The 21,122-nt window shown below is 35.2% G+C and overlaps 1 protein-coding gene across 4 annotated transcripts in view; it reads right to left on the bottom strand.

The window, feature by feature from the left end:
- Positions 1-21,122, bottom strand: part of TMEM196 (transmembrane protein 196) — a 301,366-nt gene that overhangs the window by 12,143 nt on the left and 268,101 nt on the right. For 3 of the 4 annotated variants that reach the window (XR_013829718.1, XR_013829719.1, XR_013829720.1), the window contains 6 exons: positions 14,791-14,847; positions 10,521-10,775; positions 9,292-9,365; positions 4,292-6,493; positions 2,410-2,513; positions 550-858 (listed from right to left, as the gene is read on the bottom strand). Coding sequence is in view for 1 of the 4 variants with exons in the window: in XM_079931368.1 (XP_079787494.1) it covers positions 6,487-6,493; positions 9,292-9,365; positions 10,521-10,775; positions 14,791-14,847 (393 nt within the window). In the remaining 3 variants the exon portion in view is untranslated. Of the gene's footprint in view, positions 1-549; positions 859-2,409; positions 2,514-4,045; positions 6,494-9,291; positions 9,366-10,520; positions 10,776-14,790; positions 14,848-21,122 lie in introns of those variants that run through there. The other variant, XM_079931368.1, reaches the window with a different exon arrangement.

Here is a 21,122-nt window from a genome sequence, read left to right as displayed (position 1 = left end):
TGTCCATCGACAGATGAATGGATAGAGAAGATGTAGTACATATGTACAGTGGAATATTACTCAGCCATAAAAAGAATGAAATTGGGTCATTTGTAGAGACGTGGATGGACCTAGAATCTGTCATACAGAGTGAGGTCAGAAAGAGAAAAATAAATATTCTATATTAACGCATATATGTGGAATCTAGAAAAATAGTACAGATGAACCTATTTGCAGGGCAGGAATAGAGACACAGATGCAGAGAACGGACATGTGGACACGGGGGTGGAGGTGGACGGGGGATAGGATGAATTGGGAGATTGGGACTGACATATGTGCACCGCCATGTGTAAAACAGATAGCTGGTGGGAACTTACTGTATAGCGCAGGGAGCTCAGCTTGGTGCTCTGTGGTGACCTCGATGGATGGGATGGGGGTGGGGTGGGAGGGAGGTCCAAGAGGGAGGGGATATACATATAACTCTGCTGTACAGTAGAAACTAACACGACATTGTAAAGCAATTATACCCCAATTTAAAAAAAGAAAGAAAAAAAGGAAAAATGATCTTGCCTTGGTTTCTGGCTTACAGCTCCCTGGCTGTCTCCAATGACCACCTAGATTTTTCAGCCTTTTTACATTCAAGGTATGGAGAGCTCAAGCTTTCCCTTTAGTCACCTGAGATCCTTCCTTTGAATTCCTGTTTTCAATTTGAGCACATGCCTGTTTGCCAGGCAACTAATGCTGCTGAAGTCCTGTTTGCTTAGAGTGAAGCACATGGCTGTGGCAGTCAAAGACGGACAACCAGAGAGATAAAGTCTCAGGTTCAAGTTCGGGGCCAGAAACCAAAATCAAGGTAGCACCACAGAGCAGATTTTGGATCTGAAATCAGAAGAAGCAGAACAAATCAAGGGGAGTGCTTCATATGCAGTGGAGTTGTGGTTTGTGTTTTAGACCTAATTGTATATAAGTTGCATGATTTGGTTGAATGACTTTAAGAGTCACGGTTACAGCCAGAAATGACCTCACCTTTCGGGTGAAATACTGATGTCTTGCCACCTTTTCTTTATTTCAAATAAAATAAATGCTATTAATGTGACAGAGGAATAGTCACATTTATAGACAATGTACATTATAATAGCACTTAATAAATGGTTGTCTTTTACCTGCTACACCACCATAGGTTTTGCTGACAGATGGCAATAGGCTGATATTGCCTCTCTATCATGACTTGAAAACTTGATATTCTTTCCTGCAATTTGTTTTATTATAAAGGACACAGAGCCTTTATTGTATTTTGCTTAGATATTGATGTAAAAGTATTAATACACTTAGAAGACAGAAAAGACAGATATGTCCAAATCTTGAAAGACTCTGGGGATAGTAATGGGGCAGTGGACATCTAGCAGCATAGGGCCCTTCAAGTCCGTTTATGTGAATAAGGTTGAGTGTTACCTCTTTCCTTGCTGATTCACAGTAAGGGACAGAGTGAAGGACAGTGTTGGCTTGTATAGCCACCCGCAAAGGGCTGTGGCTTTCTTGCCTGGGCAGTAAGCTTGGAGGGCCCAAGGGATTTCTTCTAGCCTCAGCCCCAGAGGTTGTGGAATGACGTTTGAGGTCCCCTGCCTTAGTGAGTAGGTGGGGACCAATATCCTGATTGATTAATAATAAGGAGCGATCCCTGTAGTCAATAAAAGACAATGCAAATTTGACAAGATTTTAGGTTTTTCTGTGAAGCTCCTAGAGTCTCTCTAGCAATTTTCAGTAACACAGTACATTTTGGCTTTGGGGGTAAGGCTTGCGATGCCTTGTGTGGCTAAAGAAGCACAGCCTTTGGATGTTAAGGCAGGAGAAGCTTTGAAATCAGTAGACTTTAGCTAATGTGAAGGAAAGTGAAGATGCTCCTAGATCTGCCTATAGTTTATTGATGTAGGTAATACTGAACTGTTAAAATAGTGAAATAAATTTTTTTAGATCTAGAATTTGACTTTTCACAATATATTTCTCGGGAAATACATTCCTAGTAAAAGATTTTGTATTCAGTAGATAATTTTCCTGACAAAAAGAGTTTTAAAAAATCCTTTTGTATAACTTTACTAGGCATCCACATTCCAGCAATTTCTGAATTGGTTTCCTCTGCTGTGAGTAACTGATGACGTGTGATTTATGGACTTGGAATAATTGCACTTTTTGGCTGTCATATACTTTGAGTAAGAAATATTACATATGTTTCCAGAAAAATGATTTAAGGGAGAAAAGAGTGAAGTGATGCCAAGTTCTGAAACTTTACTTGGAAACGGTGTTCTAACCAAATGGTACTTAAGATGCTCTCTCTATATTTCTGAAATGTATTTGCTAAATAATTTTTGAAAATGTAGTTCTAAACATGCCACTTTCAAGCTAAGTCAATGAAAAAAGTAGAGGGCAGCATACCGTTCTCACCTTCTCAAGCCCAAGAAATGCAGAATTTTCCATTGACACATGGTGATAAGCTGAATAAATTTCTTCGAAAATAGGAGTTATACATCTCACTTTATCTGTCAAACATAAAATATTTAATAATTTAGTGGAATCTTTGCATGAACAGATTTTGTTTTTAAACATGAAATCTCTAATGCAACTTAATTTTACTACGTGTCTGACCTACACTGTATTTTTGCTAGTTTCGTTCAGTCCTTGGATTTAACTGGTTCATCAACTTCAAATTCCATGGAGTGTTTACCAACTCTTTTCACACATTCTGTTCTAATGATAATTGGCTGACTGTGGAAGAAGTTTTATAAGTACTGAGGGTGACGAACCATTCTCTTCGATGTGCTTTTGACTAGCATTGTCCAATAGGACTTTCTGAGATGATGAAAAATATTCTATACCTGTTGCCCACATGTGGCTGTTCAGCACTTGGACCGTGACTAGCTCAACTGAGAAACTGAATATTTGATTTTGTTTTAATTAATTTCTGTTTAAATTTAAATAATCACATGTGGATAGGATTGTGACGACTGTATCAGATAATATAGTTAGACCTTAGAACAGTGAACTTATGACCCTGAGCAATTCACATTTACACTTGTGGGTAGCCCTAACATTGGTTGCTCTGGATCATGTTCAAGGGTTTTCCTCAGTGGTTCTAAATTCGGGGGCAAAACTTCCCTACCAAAGATATAGGTGCAAATTTGTTGGATAGTTTTTTATTGTCACAACTGAAATGTCCTCCTGGCATTTAGTGGGTGGGGGCCAGAGATGCTTAATGGCCTGAAATGCATAGTACAGTCTGCACAATGAATTACTGTCCACCCTAAATGCCAGTAGCAACCAATCTGACAAATCCAAACAGGTCAGCAGAGTTCTCTAAATATTTCAAGTAAAGATTTCATTTGTGAGATCTCCTATCTCTAGTTAATTCTGTCTCCTATGATCTCTAACCTATTTCCTCCTGCCTCTTTAGGGATCTCACCTTCTTTTATCATGCTCATTTTATCCTGTATCTTCAACCACTTCCTGTCTACATTAGAGCGTACTTTAATTTTTCCCATTTGCTCAAACAGGAAAGAGTAAATGCCCTTTCTTAATCCCATGTCCTCTCCTCATTCACAGCATCCTGTCCCCTGCCAATCTCAGAACTGCACATCTATTCATCAAGTTATTGGGGAAATTATTTTTTGTATCGTGATGGAAAGAAAGCTCACACCATATGTAGTTTCAAAACACACCATTTATTATATAGACATATCAATAGAGTCATCATACTATGTCCCACTTCTAAGCAGTTCATATTATATATATGTATGTGTAGAGACACACACACATATGAAAATTTTTCAGGCAGAGTCCACTTTTATTGTTTTATGCTTATAATTACTGCACCTTCCTGTAGCTAGTCTCTACAGCACACCACCACATTAGTTGCACATATTTTTTTCTAATTTAGTATCACATTACTTTTTCCCAAGTGTGGACTCATGCTAAAACTGTAATGTGGTCACTTAAAATATTCTAGTTCATAGTTCAATGTTTTATGAAAATTAAATTTTTAAGTACTTGAACAATGTCTTCCTAACTTCCCCTACTTATCTCAAAAAGAATCACTACATATCCCAAATAAATCACTCTAAATAACTGAGTCCTGAAACTACTGAGTTAAAATAATTACATTAAAGATACATCTATACTTGGTTAAATACACTGTAGACTACTGGAATAACTGTGATGATGGCATCTCTTCTTAACTCTATGTCTAAGCAGTGATATGCCTACTTTTGTCCTTTAATGGGTGATTTTATATATCATTTCAAAAGAAATTAAAACATCTTACCGATGTATTATAACTCTGTATTGTACAAACATGTCTACAAAGAAATGCCACCTAAAATTAGAGTCAGTGGTTATTCTTTCAGTACAAAACTACATCCTTTCATAAAATCAGGAGAACCATATACACACAAAATACCTGCATTATATAGTATAGATTTTCAGTGACAAAGATCATGCCTATTTATGGCATCAAATAAACAGAAGTGAAGTTGATTTATTATTTGAGGCTGCATTTGTGGGCCACTTCTGTAAATCTGCTGGCTAGTGAAGTTATTCATACGAGTTGGGAGACTTAAAAAACACTACCAGACAACCACAGTCCCGTCATTTCTTTTGAACATATACAACCAGATTTTTTATAAGCTGATTTAAATAGGGTAGGTGATGATCAAGTTGTTATAAAAGACCTTCAGATTTCCATTAACTGGCATTATTTTTATTTTGTTAGCACAACTAAAACCTATATTTTGCTTCTAAATTATAACATGTTCTCATACTGGATATTAAAGGTGCTAATTTACCTATCGTTCAGTAAGTAACTCATAAAAAATGACCTGAAAACTGATTAGCTTTGCGGAATAATAAAAGTGTACAATACAATGAGTTACATATTTTAAAATATATACTTTCTTTATCTGTTGCCACAAGTTATATTCTCACAAATATTTTCAAAGACCAAGCTATTTTCTCGCCTGTATGTAGTGTCATAGATTACTATTTTAACATTCCGTTATGGAAGAGAGGGTTGAATTTAGCTGTGTAAATATAAGCCTATCTTTTAATTTCCTTCTACAGAGAACTCTTTCAGGTTCTTTGGATATAGGCATTCTTAAAAAATGGTCTGTATTTTTCCATGTGAATTGTAAAACAAAACCAAAAAACCTAAATTAAATTCTAACAAAGCTAATTGTACCTGCATCTTTTGGGAATACATCATCTGTCCTTTTATATAATTTAATTGAGCTGTAAAGTGTTTGAAATATAAATAACATGAATAATTGCAAGTCATTCTGTCTATATTTATAAATGTGAAAGTATTTGAATTAAAGTTGTTATGCTTATAAATCAATATTAATAATTGTTCTTACATAAATATCATAATAATAGTAAAATGGCCAAATAATTAAGCAATCTATCTTGATACTCCACTATTCAGATCACTTAACTCCATAATATCAGCCACAATGATATTTACATACAGCAGACATAATAAAGAAATAAAATTGAAAAAATTTAGTAGAAATTAAATGTGACTTTGTGGGCATAGAAAAGCCTTGAACAATTGCTCTCCCATTTCTGTGGGAATAGAATCTTGACAATATCCCCACAACACCACAATTTCCTTTCTACTACTTATTTACATTCATGAATGCTATAAATATGTCCTATATATATTTTCTATATTTACAGTATATATACACACACATACACACACACATACTTTATTTTATTCTTAGGCTCATTCATGAACATGCCCATCAATTTACACAGTATAATCAAAACATATTCATTTATAACTTTTCACTCTGTGGAAAAATGCAAAAATATCATACAGATTAATATTGTCTCTCTTAAAAAACCTCTTTTTTATGTTTTAGGGTGTTTTTTTTTTTGTAATTTACAAATAAATTATGAAATATAGTTCATTCACAAATTGAAAATAATTACAATGATTTTATAACAAGGCATTGCTGAGGTTTTAAATTGTGGCATTCTTTGAAGCCATCGTCTTTCAGAACAAAGACATCAATAAATTATTATTTCTTGATATTTGCACTTTTTAATTACTTATATGAAATATGTCATTACAAATCTAACACTCATGCTAGTCAAATAGTGTTTGTGTAGAATATGAATCTTTCTATTCTATCTATTCCTTTTTTTTTTCTTCCTGAAAAGTCTTTTTTAGAACAATCTGGAAAGTTGGTTGAAATTACTGTACTAGAACATTTCTGGAAAGTTTTTCACCAGTAAAAAAAAGCTGAAGAAGTAAAGTGAGGCAAAACTGAGGAAGAATAGTTTTAGTAAGTACTCAGGAGAGATAACAGCAAATGCAAGAACTGTTTTAACTTATCTCCTAGTCCTTTGGTATTTCTTTGCCTCGTGAAAATCTTAAAAAGTGTTCAGTTCTTTAAAATATTGATTATACTCTTCCATTAAATATCAGCTGTGGTCCTCCATTGCTCATGTTGTCTGTCATTTCCTGTTAGGAAAATAACATGAATTAATTAAAATTCACTTTCAGAGTAAGGCATTAATTTGATTAATGGGTTTACAAAACAGAAATTTCAAGTCATTGAAAAACTTGCTGACTTTTGGGGAAGGACAAGGATTAGTGCTGTTGCTGAATTTGAGGAAATGAAATTTCATGGAATCTTGGAACCCATGAAACACTGAAGTGACAGTCTGTTAGACCAAAGTCTTCTACCCACAGCAACAGTTCAATCTCTCCCCAGCCCCCTTAGTCTCCCCTCTCGGCCCTCAACTCTGTTTTGGAAAGACCTGACCTAGAAAGAAGATGGTTAAATACTTAACTTTTTCAATGTATAGGTTCCTCTGTTGAGCATGTCAACAAAATGCCAACAGATTCTAGGGGTTACCTTTGCTCTATAGAAAAATGTGTGGGCTTTTCGTGAAGAACTGAAAAATGTCCACCAGGGGATTGCCTATCTGTAACTGAAGATCACTAATAATTCATAGTTGGACAGATTGCTTTTCACGACACTTCACTCATACAGTAAAAAACAAACTGTAAAAGCTGAAACTAACACACCATTGTAAAGCAATTATACTCCAATAAAGATGTTAAAAAAAAACCACACACAAAATAAATTTAAAAAATAAAAATTAGAAAAAAAGCTCTTAACATGTTTTTTAAGAGATCAATTACTAAGTAGTTAATAAGGAAAACTACATGGGAAGGCAACAGAAATTTCGATATCAAGAATGAACTTACATAAAAAGTTTCACTTGCAATTTTAGAAAATATGTTAATTTAAGAAAAATTCAGATGCTTTGAATTCATATGTTTTGTTAAACGTTAAACTCTTCCCTACACAATAAAAGGTAATGAGGACATGTGAGGCCCATTCACATTTATAATGGTTAGTGCACCATATTATAAATAATATTTAGGCAAAACTATCTAAAAATAGATGAAAACATCTTTCCCCACTTGAACAAGCCTATTTGCAAAAGAGCTGTAAAGAGGACTCCAATTGAAATAAATTATTTTCTCAATGATCTTAAGCCTATCAGGTATATCTACTTTCTGTTTGGGTGAATTAAAAGTAATGTGTTTGCTTCTGTAAACTTTAGAAATTCTTCCAAATCTTTATTTCAGAAATGAAAAGATATCACATGCCTCATTTTTAGTATCTTCTCTTTGAAAACTCAATATAGGAGATGGAGTAAAATACAGATGCTTACTTCTTGGATTTGGTGGTTTTGAAAGTTGCTTAGGAGAATCAGTGAGGGACTGGAAGGTAGGAATTGGTCTGATTTTGGAACTTTGCTTTTGAAAACTTTGGTGTCTTTTAGAACACGGGGTAGAGCTACCGTCAAGAAAATGCTGAGGAAGAAGACAATATGCAAAGAAGACTCTTCCTCTTCTCACATCAAGACCCATCTCTCCATGCAAAGTGCCTTGCCCCTTCCAGGCCATAAGGGTAGTGTTGTATGTGGGTATCCACTATACCTACCCTAATAAGGTGCTGAGGAATTACCTAAGGCCTAAAATCTCATACCAGTTTAGGGTAAAAGCTCTGACAAAAAGTGGAGAAGTTCTTTGGGCGCCAATAGCCAGCCTCTACGGTCTGGCAATGGTTCACTATAACTGAGAGGCTGTCTCTGCTAGATATATACTGTGAAGTTAGGTCCGATAATACATTGGGGTTATTCGGCTGAGGGTAAGTTTATTGATAAGATACCTGATTTGAGGTTCATTTAAAAACTCACTACTGGTGGCAAGAAAAATAGAAATGATCTCTCCAAAATGATCTTTAATAAAATTTACTCATCCATCTATTTCTATTCCTTCTAGTAGGACAAAAACAATTTTCTAAGGAATTTATAGAAGATTCATAGATGCCTTTACTTCTCCTAAAATAACTCTGCATTCAAAAAGTAGCTTAAAAATAATCATAAAAAATTAAGGTATAAACTTTTATTGTGGGATTAAGAAAAAAATCCAGTTTTTAAAAACCTTACCGAAAGAAAGAATTTTCTTAACTAAAGTCACCCTAATATGGACACAGAAAAATCACTGGTAGGAAAAAACAGTGAAAATTAGTTTTTAAGTGGTCAAGTATCTTCAGTTTATTTGCAGATAGGCATGTCCAATTTAGCAAAAGATTATACTTTAAATTTGGGCAGGACCAACTGTGACTGTTTGCAAGTGGATATACTTTCTGCAATTGGGCCATAATATCTGTGTGACTCCCTGTATTTCTTATTATATTTTTTAACCAAAGCAAGAATGGTGACTATTTATTTTCAGAAGTATAAAATATGGGAAATAAATTTGAAATGTATCATATCAGATAGGTTTATAAGAAGAAAGCTTTTATACAGAATGTTTACTGTATTAGTGTCAAACTTAAGTTATCTACTCATGCAGCTTTAGCATGAGAGCAATACAAAGTTTGCCTTTATCAGACACATGTATTATTAAAAACAAAACTCTGGTCTGTGAATGATGATATCGAGTCAGAATCATGATGTAGCAGAGAATAAAGGAGTCACAAATCATCCAAGCAGAAATGTGTTTGGATGCTCACAGGCAGGCTGAATATTTTAAATACTCAACCAACTTTCAAGCTGCAAGACTTTGCCATGTTGGTTTATATCAGGTCCTCAAAGTAGTTCTCACAAAAGCAATACTTTGAGGAACAATATCACAGCATCAGTCCAGACTGATCTGCTGACATCATGGCTTCCTAGAAGAGGCAGTGCTTCCTGCAGTGACATTACAACATGGTAACTCCCTAGAAATCAGCGTACCTTGTAGGTAACTCTGGTGTCGGGTGCACCACCGGGCAGCTGGGCAAGTCGGTTATTTCAATAGCCCTCAATCTCTAATATAAATATAACAATCATACAATAAATATTGCACAAGCATAGACACAGAAACCTAAATCACACTAATATAAAAATAGAGCACAAAAGAGCCATTATCCAAATATATAATGATAACCTATTTTTAACAATCCATTTCTTTAAATTACCAGTCCTGCTATTTGGACTATTAATTCTTTTTTGAAGGATACATGTAGATCTGTTTAAAATTGCTTTCTGGGAACAATTTAAGAGCATCTACTCTCCTTATTTGAGTGTATAAATTGTATATGAAAGGGAAACACATAAACTACAGAATATTTTTTCTCAAAATCACATTATAAAGAAGTATGCAATTGTAACTCGTGCTATTCTTTCTTCTATTCTGTTGTTATGCAATTTTATTTCCATGATATCAAGTAAAATGTGATGTGGCCATTATCTTAGTGAGTTTATTTTACAAATGTTTTATCTTTTCCTTAACGGATCCAGTAGCAGGAGCTGAATTAAGAAATATGGGCAAAATGTAGAAGAAACACAGACAGCTCACTATATCATTTGTCCTTTGATGCAATAAATGTAACTTCTTGTTTGAATGGGTATCATGAAACAATTATGCAAGGAACATTATTTAAAATACAGGCAAAGCTACCCAAATATGCATGAAGCTTAGATGAGAATTAAATGAAGCTTTATGTGTATTGTAATATCTGCACTGATAGGCAGGGCTTTTTGTTGCCTTATTAAAAGGCCCCTTTATGTGTGAAAATCTAATTTACATAATCAAATGCATCTACTTACAAGCACAAGGGGTGAGTTAGAAAGGAGAAGCCATCGGATTTCTAAAACTGATATTATTGAGTTGAGAGTGTTTTTAGTTTATGTTTTTCCTCAGTACAATACGTTAAAAATCCATATTTATAAGACATTCAATATTTTATTAGTTCTATTTTAAGAGCTGTGTTTTTATATAGATAGAGAAAATTATGTCAAAAATAGGTGTGCCCAGAATTACAGGGAAAAAATAATTTAAAATTCCTATTCTTAGTCCAATAGGGCCAAATTTTTATGAAATCCAATTCCTTAAATTCTCATCTAAAGCTGCAAGTTGATTCACCTAGATTTGACTGCAGTCTTCATGTGATAGCAATGAGAGGCAGAGGTACAAAACTCACTTTCTCAGCCATTTCATGAGAGTGATGCAGAGAATGCTCCCTCTCTGAGAACATCCTCCTCTGTTCATAGCTGGCTAGTCGACAAGTGAGCCACGAAGAGAGGGTGCAGCCCCCGATCCCAATGCACGCAAGAGACATGGACGCGAGATGCAGGGGATAGAGGGAAGAGGTCTTCTTTGTCACTGCCCGAAGGAACTGAAAATTCAAGATGCCCCCAATGAGTCCACAGATGCAGCAGGCAGAAAAGAGGATCATCTGATACGAAAAAGAGAGGGGGAGTTAAAGCTGACTGGAACACACTGCACCGACCTGCTGCACGTCAAGGATGGCTGAGTTACAATAAAGAGAAGGTGCTTTTGGTGCTTCTTAGAGGACAGGGGCTCTCTTTTCACCAAGATTCCCTGCACTCTGACTCAATGGAGAGGGAGTAGACCACAGTGTTTCAGGAATTAATAGCTGACTATATAAAGGCCAGGGATACATCTTATGAAAACTCTGAAGTAAGCAAAATTTATCTTCTAGGTAGATTCAGATTTAAATAATATTTAATATCTATTGCGTGCTACTATGCATTTCAATTAACCCACCAAGCTATCCTCTGAGAGGTGATATACATTTGGAAAATGAATGATGAGCAGTTAACACTCAAATTTAAGAATTGAATCCAGATTTTTTGACTCAAATTACGGTTTCTCTGTTAATTCCCACCCCCGCCCCCCAATATTTAAATGTCTTCTCCCTGAAATGTCATTAGTTCCAATGAGCTTCAAACCTCCCCGTACTTCTCTAGCTGTGTGAGCTTAGGGAATTTAGTTAACTCCTTTTTTTTTTTTCATTTATAAGAATTTTATTGTTTTAGTATCTATTTTCCCAAGAGATAGTTTAGGGACCCTCTATGAACTGGTGCTTTATGTTACAAATCTTTTGTTACTCTGTGACACCACACAATAGATAGTCCAAAACCACTGTTTGGTTGACTGCTATGGAGAAACGCAGGATGTAGCTTTGCTTTTGATCCTACTCTTCCCTTGATCTGAGTCTCTGTTAATAGAGCTAGGGTTTTTTTTTTTTTTTTTTTTTTGAGCTAGGGGTTTTTATTCAACCTAAATATCATAGGATCTCTGGCAGAACCAAGCACAACACAATGCCTTTTGTGCAGTAAATGTTTAATACATTTAATTTAATATTCCAATAGCTTTAATAATTTTATTCTGTATTTGTATCTAGTCTAAATTCTCCCATGAGCTTTGATGATACTTTATAGTGTGATACTAATTTAATTATTCAACCCTATTTCCATTTTTCTCTGGAACACTGTCTCCACTCTATTCACCTCCCTTGTCCCTCAGTATAGCTTGTTCATTCCCATTTCAATAATATTTTCATTTCCTGGAAATTATTTTGCTTCTTTCTTGGTTCCCTAGATGGAAGACTGACACAAATCTAGTCCTAACTTCCTCAGAAAGCATTCCTGGACTTGACTGATCTCCTTTGGCATAAGTCCACAGGGCAAAACAGCTATATAACTTACTTTAGCATTTAATTTTACTTTATTAGGTATTATTTTCTGTTGACAGTTAGTTGACTTTAGCAAACACTTAATGAGCACCTAGCATCTGTTAGGCCATGAGTGAGGCAGCAGTTGTCATTACAAAAAAAAGAACAGCTCATAGTTATTCCCCTTGAGAACACTGCAGCCTTGTGTGAGAGAAGATCCAACGTTCCAACATATTATGGCAAATATTAAGAAAGAAGGATGAAAGGTAGCCCTTGGAGTACGGAGCAGGGGAATGTAGCCCAACCAGGGGTTTCAGATAAGGCCTCCTTGACAACAGTTCATCTAGGCTAAGTGCATGTAGTTCCCAGCAAAGGGTAAGGCCATGGATGTATGAAATAGAACAATGGGCAGAATGAACTACAGGTAGTTTGTTTTCTTTCTCTAACTTAATTCAGCATTCCTGATTGTGTCTCTCTTTCTGTACTTATCACCAAAACTGAAAACCCAGTGATGGATGAGTATAATCTTCTAATGGTTGATGAAATATAGCATTGAATGTCAATTACCAAATCAACGAATCACCCCAAGTGGGAAATTGTAGCTCCCAATGTCAAATAGAATCAATCAGTTATATTTCCTTCTAAAGTATATTCAAATGACATGCTGTTTCTTGGAAATATATTTTGGTGTTTACTCATTCCCAGAAAATATGGAAAGATATTACATTCTAGCCTTCAAATAATGAATTACTGTTAATTAATAAAATAAATAACAAATTTAATAGACTATTACAGGAAAACACTATCTCTCCTGATGTTATTGCCATTAATTCCTTAAAGGCATGACACTTCATTAACATGTGCAGACAGAACATTCTCACTCAGGAATTAAAACGTTAAAATCTGTACCAAGTTTATAACCATATACTATTGTTAAATCTTACCAGACTAGAGATTCTAGACTTTAGAGTTATTTGGAGTGGAGAAATTTTCACATAATTTTATTAAAGGGTAGAGAATCTTAGACAGTTAATGTCATCTATGGGAACCTCAGATGGTACAGGAGGATAAAGTGGATGGTAGTTTCTAAAAAGCTTAGATCTTATAAATTTTTTTTTTATAACTTATAAGAGAATTAGGAAAACAGAAAAGACGCTAGTGGCCTTTAAAAAAATCCCTTCCCTTCCCTTCTTCTATGAACTGAATGTTTGTGTCCCTCCAAAATTCATATTTGAAGCCTAATCCCCAATATTATAGTATCTGGAGGCAGAACCTTTGGGAGATAATTAGGTCATGAGAATGGAGCCCTCATGAACGGGGTCCCTGTTTTTATAAGGGATTCTAGACAGCCCGCTTCCCTCTTTTGCCACGTGAGAACACAGCCAGAAATTTGCAACCCAGAAGAGAGTCTTATTAGAATCCAACTATGCTGGCACCCTGATCTGGGACTTCCAGCCTCCAGAACTGTGAGAAATAAATTTCTGTTGTTTGTAAGCCACCCAGTCTATGGTACCTTGTTACAGCAGCCCAGACTGACTTAGATGTCTCCCCTCCCCGGCCCACCCCTCGCCCTTCCTCCTTTCTCCCTCTCCTCTCCCTCCCTTTTCATTACTTCCCCTCCCTCCCTCCCCCTTTCTTTCCTTCTTTCCTTCTTTTGTTCCTTCTCTCCTTTATTCCTTTCCTTTTCTTTCATCCATGTTCCAAGAAATTGTTACTATATAGCCATGAAGAGTTTTGCTAGAGGAAAAGCGTAGAAAGAAAGCAAACCATAGTAAAGAGTGATGGGAGAATCACAAATGCAAATTACAAGCCTCCAAAAAAATTTTTATCCAAAGGTTTCCCTTAATGTAATTTTTTAAAATTACATCTCACATATCTAAAGCAATGGGGGCTTCACCCTTTTTGTCGCAATAGGTATTCTCACAAAGAAAACTGTGATTAGAAAAAGGAGTTGAACAAATGACTGCAATACTTCCCCTTCCCTGGTATCCTGGTCCCCTTCTCCTTTTTTCAGTCTCAAAGACCACTTTCTAGGGTCCCTGTACAATATATTTTGCCAACTTATAAAGGTCTGTGATATTTCCTATTGTCCTCAAAAAAATAAACATGCTTTTTCCTACTTTCTAACTCTCAAAAAATGTCATGAAAGACAGTAGGGAATCCACACTGCAGCACACAGAAATCCTCCTCCAGCCAATATCAGAGTGAACTGGGAGTGTATTCCACAACCCCCAAAACCCACAGCAGTACCATAAAACTTCTGAGAACGCTTACATTTGCATTCACAGTCATAAAATAAAATAAAATAAAAAAACTTTGGGAATTAACTACAACTATAACAACACAGCTGTTTTGCTGCTTTGCAAAATTAACTTCACAGTCAAGGCTAGTAATCTTTAGGCCCAGTTCCATATCTAAACAGTTAAATTTCCCATGAACTCAAGCTCTGTCTTTTTCAGCTCAATGAAGGATTCTTGTGAGTGTCTGGGAATCTATAAACGAAAAGTGGAGACTGCCATCACAGCGGTCATTAAGGGTTGCAGATTCATGTATTTAAAGAGTATATCAAAGCTTCTCCTTTCTTTTGTCATAGTCTATAATAATCTTGATGGTTTTCTTTGAAAAGAAAAAAGCCAGGATTTATTTGTCAGTCTTCTTTTTATCCTAAATGAGTAACATTCAGGATATGAAAGTTGGCTAGTCATCATTTCCCTTTTTGAATTCTTACATTTCAAACACTTCAATGCACAATACAAACAAGGCAAAAACTTACGACAAGTCCAGATTTTTTTTTGGCGCACAATATTCCACATATGCCACAAAGAAGAAACTGAAAAGGAAAAGAATAACAATTATTTCATATCCAAAGATAAGAGAACTCCTAGTTTTTAGTTTACAGTTCACTCATGACACTTTCTCCAGGGAAACTTGAAAATTTTACATTCCCATCAAAAGCTGAAAAGGAAAATACCTGATTTTAGAATAGTAAGGGATAAAAATGCAAACTCTAATGAAAGTTTTGTGCAAAGTTGATATAGGTGATTGTGGAATTTAAGCACAACTTGAACCTGTTTTACCGCCAGGCAAAAGGATGAAGTAGATGAATTTAGAGTTTTGTTCCTCCTGTCTACTTTCACTGTCTTCTTATCCCTTCCTATTTTCTCGGGAGAAAACCGGTATGATACATTCTTTAGTATGGCTGTATGGTACATTCCTTCATACTAAGTAATTAGAAATAAGTGGGCTCTGCTAGAGGAAGAGAAGGCATCAGAAAGGGAGGTGTTTTTTGTGTAGAGATATTCTTTGTACCTCTCAAACTGTGTCAGGTAAAATAGCTGCCTCCTCATTCTACCAGAAATGTCAGAAGAACACAACAGGATGAAGCTATCAGTGGTATGTAATTGCTTGTAAATAAGTACATTGGTGACATAATTGCTTTGCAAAAGCAGCTGCATGAAATCGTCTACCAGTTCCACACTATTACACATTTTGGTTATCAGAAAGGGGTAAATTGTTTAATTTGGAGAGAAACGTTTAGGGCCATTTGTGCATATTTTTGCTGGAAGTAAACCATATAAGTAAAATAATAAACTCATTAATAAGGGCTTTCAGATTAGCAAAGAAAACTGAATATGGTTAAGCTTGTTTTCATTTGATTTTTCTTTTAAACGTTGCTATCTCAAGTCAGAACTAATAATATAAGTGGTTTTAACTGAGTATTTTACACATGAATAGATTTTAAAATATACACATCAAAATACTCTAAGGATTATCTGAAATAAGTAATATGCTTGTGGGAAGCACCAACAAAATTTGATTAAAAATAATAGGTAAAAGACAAAAAATAAAAAAAAATAAAATGAAAAAAAAAATAAAAATAATAGGTAATAAAAATTTACCTTCACAGGGAACTTTCCATACAGGGGAACAAAATGATTATAAAGCAAGCAATGATGCAGCAAGACAGATAAGGGACCACAAAGATATATAAGAATTTGGTATATAATATAGATGACCTTTCAAATTTATGGGGAAAAGATCAGAACTATTTATTTAATAAACGTAATTGGGACAATTTGTTAATCTTCATCATCTAACATCATACACCAAATGCCTACAAAGCAGTTTGAACATTTAAATGTATAAAAAAAAATGTGGTAGGAGATGATAAAGTAAAAGATTTATATGATTTTAGAGAAGTGGGAAGGATTTTCTAAACATAGCAGCAAAGTCACAGACCAAAACGGAAAATACTTACAAATACTAACACATACAGTTATAATTTTGTTAGTAAAAAATACCATAACTCTCAAAGGCAAAAAATAAAATTGGGATTATATTCAGAAAGTATATAACAGACAAAGTGTTGACATACTATATAAATAGATCTAACAGAATAATTTTCATACCATAAAACCATGAGCAGATAGAAACTCAGAACTTTATAAAATGTAAATACATGCAGAATTTTCAGAAGCCTTAAAAAGCAACTTCTGAGTGACTACTTCTCACCCCTCTCTGTGTTCTAAGTCTAGATGATCTTGTCCTCATATGGACTCTTTCTTACTGATCCCATCTCAGACCTTTCAAAGTTATGCTCAAGTCATTCCAGTTTGGACCAGTTCCGTGCCTCTCAGTGCTTCCAAGCTCCAAATCAAAGATTCAGCATGTCTTACTCCTGCTTCCCTGACTAACCCATTATTCACCCTGAAAGTCCATTCACCCAGAACTCATTCTTGAAATAATTTGAAAGCAGTGCAGTTTTGTGTTCCTTGGATCTTTTTGAAATCTATAAACATTGACATTATTTATTCACAACAAAGCCCAAGGGGACCTCAGGACCATAAGCAGAGCTCTCCAAGCTAACTGTCCATTCACTTGGTTGGAAAAACTAAGTGCAATAAAATTGCTTCTTCCTATTGTACCTCTAAGAAATTTGGGGAGGGGGAAGGTAGAGTAGGAAGGGAATCCAACAATGTTTTTCCACTCTCAAGCAGGCCTGCAGTGTAAATACTTCTGCTGGGTATCCAAAATCCACACTCCTTAGAGAAAACTAACATGAGAAAAAACAGACCCATGTAATGGGAAGTATACAAAATTATGCAATTCTGAGGAGGCTTTAAGGGATCCCGGCTTGAGTTTAGTCATCACAGTTTACAGAAAAGAGTAAAAGAAGCACAAAAAAGCAGTAAATAATCTCTTATTTTATTGGCTAACTTTACCCCAAGTCATAGCACCACAAAGGATCTTAAAAGATGGGAAACGAGCGGTCCAGACAGGTTTAGTGACTTACTCAAGGTCACACATCAAGGTCACAGATCATACATAAAATCTCAGGCTTAAGTGTCTAAGTTAATTTATTTCTAATAATGTAATGGGAATGCTTTTCAAAAGGATTTTTCAGTGTTAGTGCAGACTGCATTATGCTAGCAGATCCGGCCATAAGCATTCAATGACACTTCATCATCTACAATTGCACTCTTTACCCTTGCCATTTGTTAATTTTTGTTGTAATAAAAGTAATTATAAGATTAGTTGATTGCATCACAGTCTAAAATTAAGTGTACCTTACTATATAAGGAGTCTGTTATAGTATTTCAAGATACTATTTTTGTTCAACATAACTTTATCCAGGATGCAGAACGATGACCCACATTACAGAAATTATGAAACAAGTGAAAAACAAATTAGTTAAAAAAAAAAAAGTAAAACTGATAGCTGGATATCTATATCTCTGTCTCTATCCTGAATTAGGTATACAATTTTACATGAGAAAATATAATTTTATATTATACCTGAGAAGGTGGGGAGAATTATTTGCTTAATTTTAATTTTAATCCAGGGAGAATTATTTGCTTTGCTCTTACTAGGAAGTTATATAAATGAAGCAATCTAATGATAGGGCATCAAGGGCAACCATGCAATAAAACTAGTTAAGTCCTCCAAGTGGAATTTGTTTGATTTCAATTTAGATTAAATTCAATAGATAACTAAGGCTGTGCCTCATTGTAGAATGAAATGGAGCTGTTATGGACATAGCATTCTAGGCTGTGCCTCATTGTAGAATGAAATGGAGCTGTTATGGACATAGCATTCTAAATTTGGAGTGGATTTTCTTAATGAAAGGTCCATGGAGCCTTCTGCTGTTGCTTAGGACGTAGAAAGGCTAAAGCAATACCACCTTAACAGTAAGAAAAAGTGAATAAACTACAGACTGATAACTTTTCTAGAAGTGAGCAGGGACAACGGAAAGCTGAGGGTGAGGCACTGACACTGAAAAAGTTCAGGTAACCACAGCCCTCCATTAATGGAATTTGAAGACTTGATGCACCAAAGATAATCACTGTTAACAGTAAAATCAATTCCTCAACAGGATGACTCCACCTTTCACACTAACAGCCTAAAAGAAGATATTAAGATAAAATACAAGATTTTGAAAGAAAAACTTGAATTTGTGCTGTACATACAGCCAATCTCTCATTTACACAAGAGATTACAAAGAGAATTGCTCATTTGGGCAAAAGAACTCTGGTAGGCTGAATAATGGCTCCCAATATACACACATCCTAATCCCCAGAATCCATGAATGTTACCTTATATGGCAAAAAAGCCTTGGGCAGTTGTGATTAAATTAAGAAGCTCAAGATGAGGAGATCATTGTGCTAAATGTAGGATCAGGTAGGTGCTGAATGTAATCATAGGTCCCTTAAGAGGAACACAAGAAGGTCAAAAGAAAGTTATATGAAGACACAGAGACAAAGATATTTGAAGAGGCTACACTGCTGGCTTTGAAGATGGGGGGAGAGAGCCATGAGGCAAACGATGTAGGTGGCCTCTGTAAACTGGAAAGGTAAGGAAATGGGATTCTCCCCTGGAGCCTCCAGAAAGAATGCAGCCCTGCAGACCCATTTTAGACTTCTGCCTCCCAGCACTGTGACAGAATAAATTTCTGTTATTTTAAGCCACTAAGTTTATGGTAATTTGTTCTAGCAGCAATAGGAAACTAATACAGGCTTCAAAACATTATTTCACATGACAGTGTCTAAAAGAATTAGAAGCTCTTAAAAGAACTAGAAGTTGTTCTTCAGGAAAACAAACAGGGGAAGACATGAGTTAAGAAAGAAATATAGTAAGTAGCAAGAGCACAAAATAAAGCAAAACAGGAAATATTTTAAATAGAAATGTATTGATTAGAAAAAATAATATCAGTTTAGAATGAATATCCCAGGTGATGTTGGCATGAGAGATGGTGGGTTAGAGTTAAAGAGCATGTAAGTAAAATGTTCTAAGATTCTTGTATCATTTGGCAGAGTACTGGAGGCACTAATGTGCCAGATATCGATAGAGAAGTAGAAGTTTGAATTTGTGCATTAAAATATCAAAGACCAGAAAAATAAAAGGAGAAAAAAATACAACAACGACAATAAAGATTGAACCAACAGATGTCAGGAAAGCTTGAAAAATGAATGGAAATAAAGTGAAACTATAAAATAAGTAGGTGTAAATAATTTCAGTAATGTAAAGCAATCAGAACATAGGTGAATGTATTCAATTTCTCTAATAATAGGGAGAATAGAGAGAGGGAGAGACACTCTGCTAGGTAAAGAGGAAAAGATTTGTTAAAACTTTCCTAAAATGAATGAAAACCTCTTTCCTTACTGGTTTTCCCTTTCTCTCAATGTCTCTCTCTCTCTCTCTCTTTCTCCTTCAGCCCTGACCTAGATGCTAGTTAATGACTTCCTTATTACTATTTCTTTCTGTCCAAGAAGCTTATTTTGCGAAAGGACTAAGAGAAAAAAGGCTATTGTAGAATTTCTATTTAAATTATGTAATGGAAAATTTGGGAATCATGGTTGTAATGGAAGCAGATAAAAGCAATGGTTCTATCAGCTGGCTAGGAGAACAAGAAAGTGCTGGGCAGATGGGATTATGAAAGACAGTGGGCCAATCTTATTTTGAGACAGCTTATTAAAATTTTTCTCACGTAACATTTAACCACCTCAGGGGAATTAATTTTCACTGAAATTCACTAGCCAATTACAGAAGATATACACATTTGAAAATAGAAATGGTACTTTTTTCCCCTTCAAGATAATGAGATGAACCACAAATTCAACTTAATGCTTTGGTAACATTTACTGATTTATACAGTTTCATCAAAATTAATCAGTTTCTTTAAAACATATAGAAAAACTATTAGGAAAACACACAAAAAATAATAAGTGTTGAGAAATTGATTCAAAAGAAATCTCTCTGATTAAAATGGTATATTTCTCCTTGTACCTGGATTAAAAGTTTGATGATTTGTTTTGTTACCACCAGTTCTTGAATATTTTTACTCTACTTCAATCACCTATTAAAGAATAATAACTGAAGTCTAACAGGATTATTTTGTAGTTTAGCTCACAAAATGCTAGTATGCCAAAGTAGTTCATAGTCTTCCTGATACTGTGCTGATATGATTTTGACTTTCTTACATGACACCTGGCTAGACTCCTAAGGATGTCCTCTCTGTCATGGGCTTCTTTTCTTTTGGGATCCCATTTCTCTAGTGACTCCAGTATCAGTATCAATTATATGTGTAAAATGAGGAAAGTTTATCAAGTTTATCAAGTTTATCAATTTTATATGTGTAAAATGAGGAAAGTTTATCAAGTTTATCAAGATGGACGAGGGCAGTGATTCTCAAACCTGGCTGCTTATTAGCTTTTAAAATTCCTGATTCCCTGGCCAATTAAGAATCAGGATCTCCAGGCTGGGACTCAGGCATCAATATTTTAATCTTCACAGGTGACTCCAATGTGCTCTCATGGTCTGGAATTGCACTCAATATGTTCACCTGTGCTTTGCCAGCAGGCCTACTCATTTTAGAGCTCTTCATTGAAGCAGTGATATTCCCCTTAATTACTCTCAGTGAGATACCAACAAATATGAAGCCAAATAAAGTGCTCTTCAAGGGAGAAACACAAAGTCCTTGTTCGTAACATAAGTTCAAAGTGTCAGGGCTGTTTGGTCTCTAATGGTTCACAGAAACAGAGAGCACTCTTTCATAATTTTTAAGCTTATTCTACCCAGTGTCTTTCGTCATTGCTGATAGATTTTTCT

The sequence above is a fragment of the Stenella coeruleoalba genome (genome assembly GCF_951394435.1).
Source record: "Stenella coeruleoalba genome assembly, chromosome: 9".
In the NCBI taxonomy this organism is placed as follows: Eukaryota; Metazoa; Chordata; class Mammalia; order Artiodactyla; family Delphinidae; genus Stenella; species Stenella coeruleoalba.
Note: the sequence above shows the minus strand (reverse complement) of the source record. Positions and strands in the feature narration are given on the sequence as shown.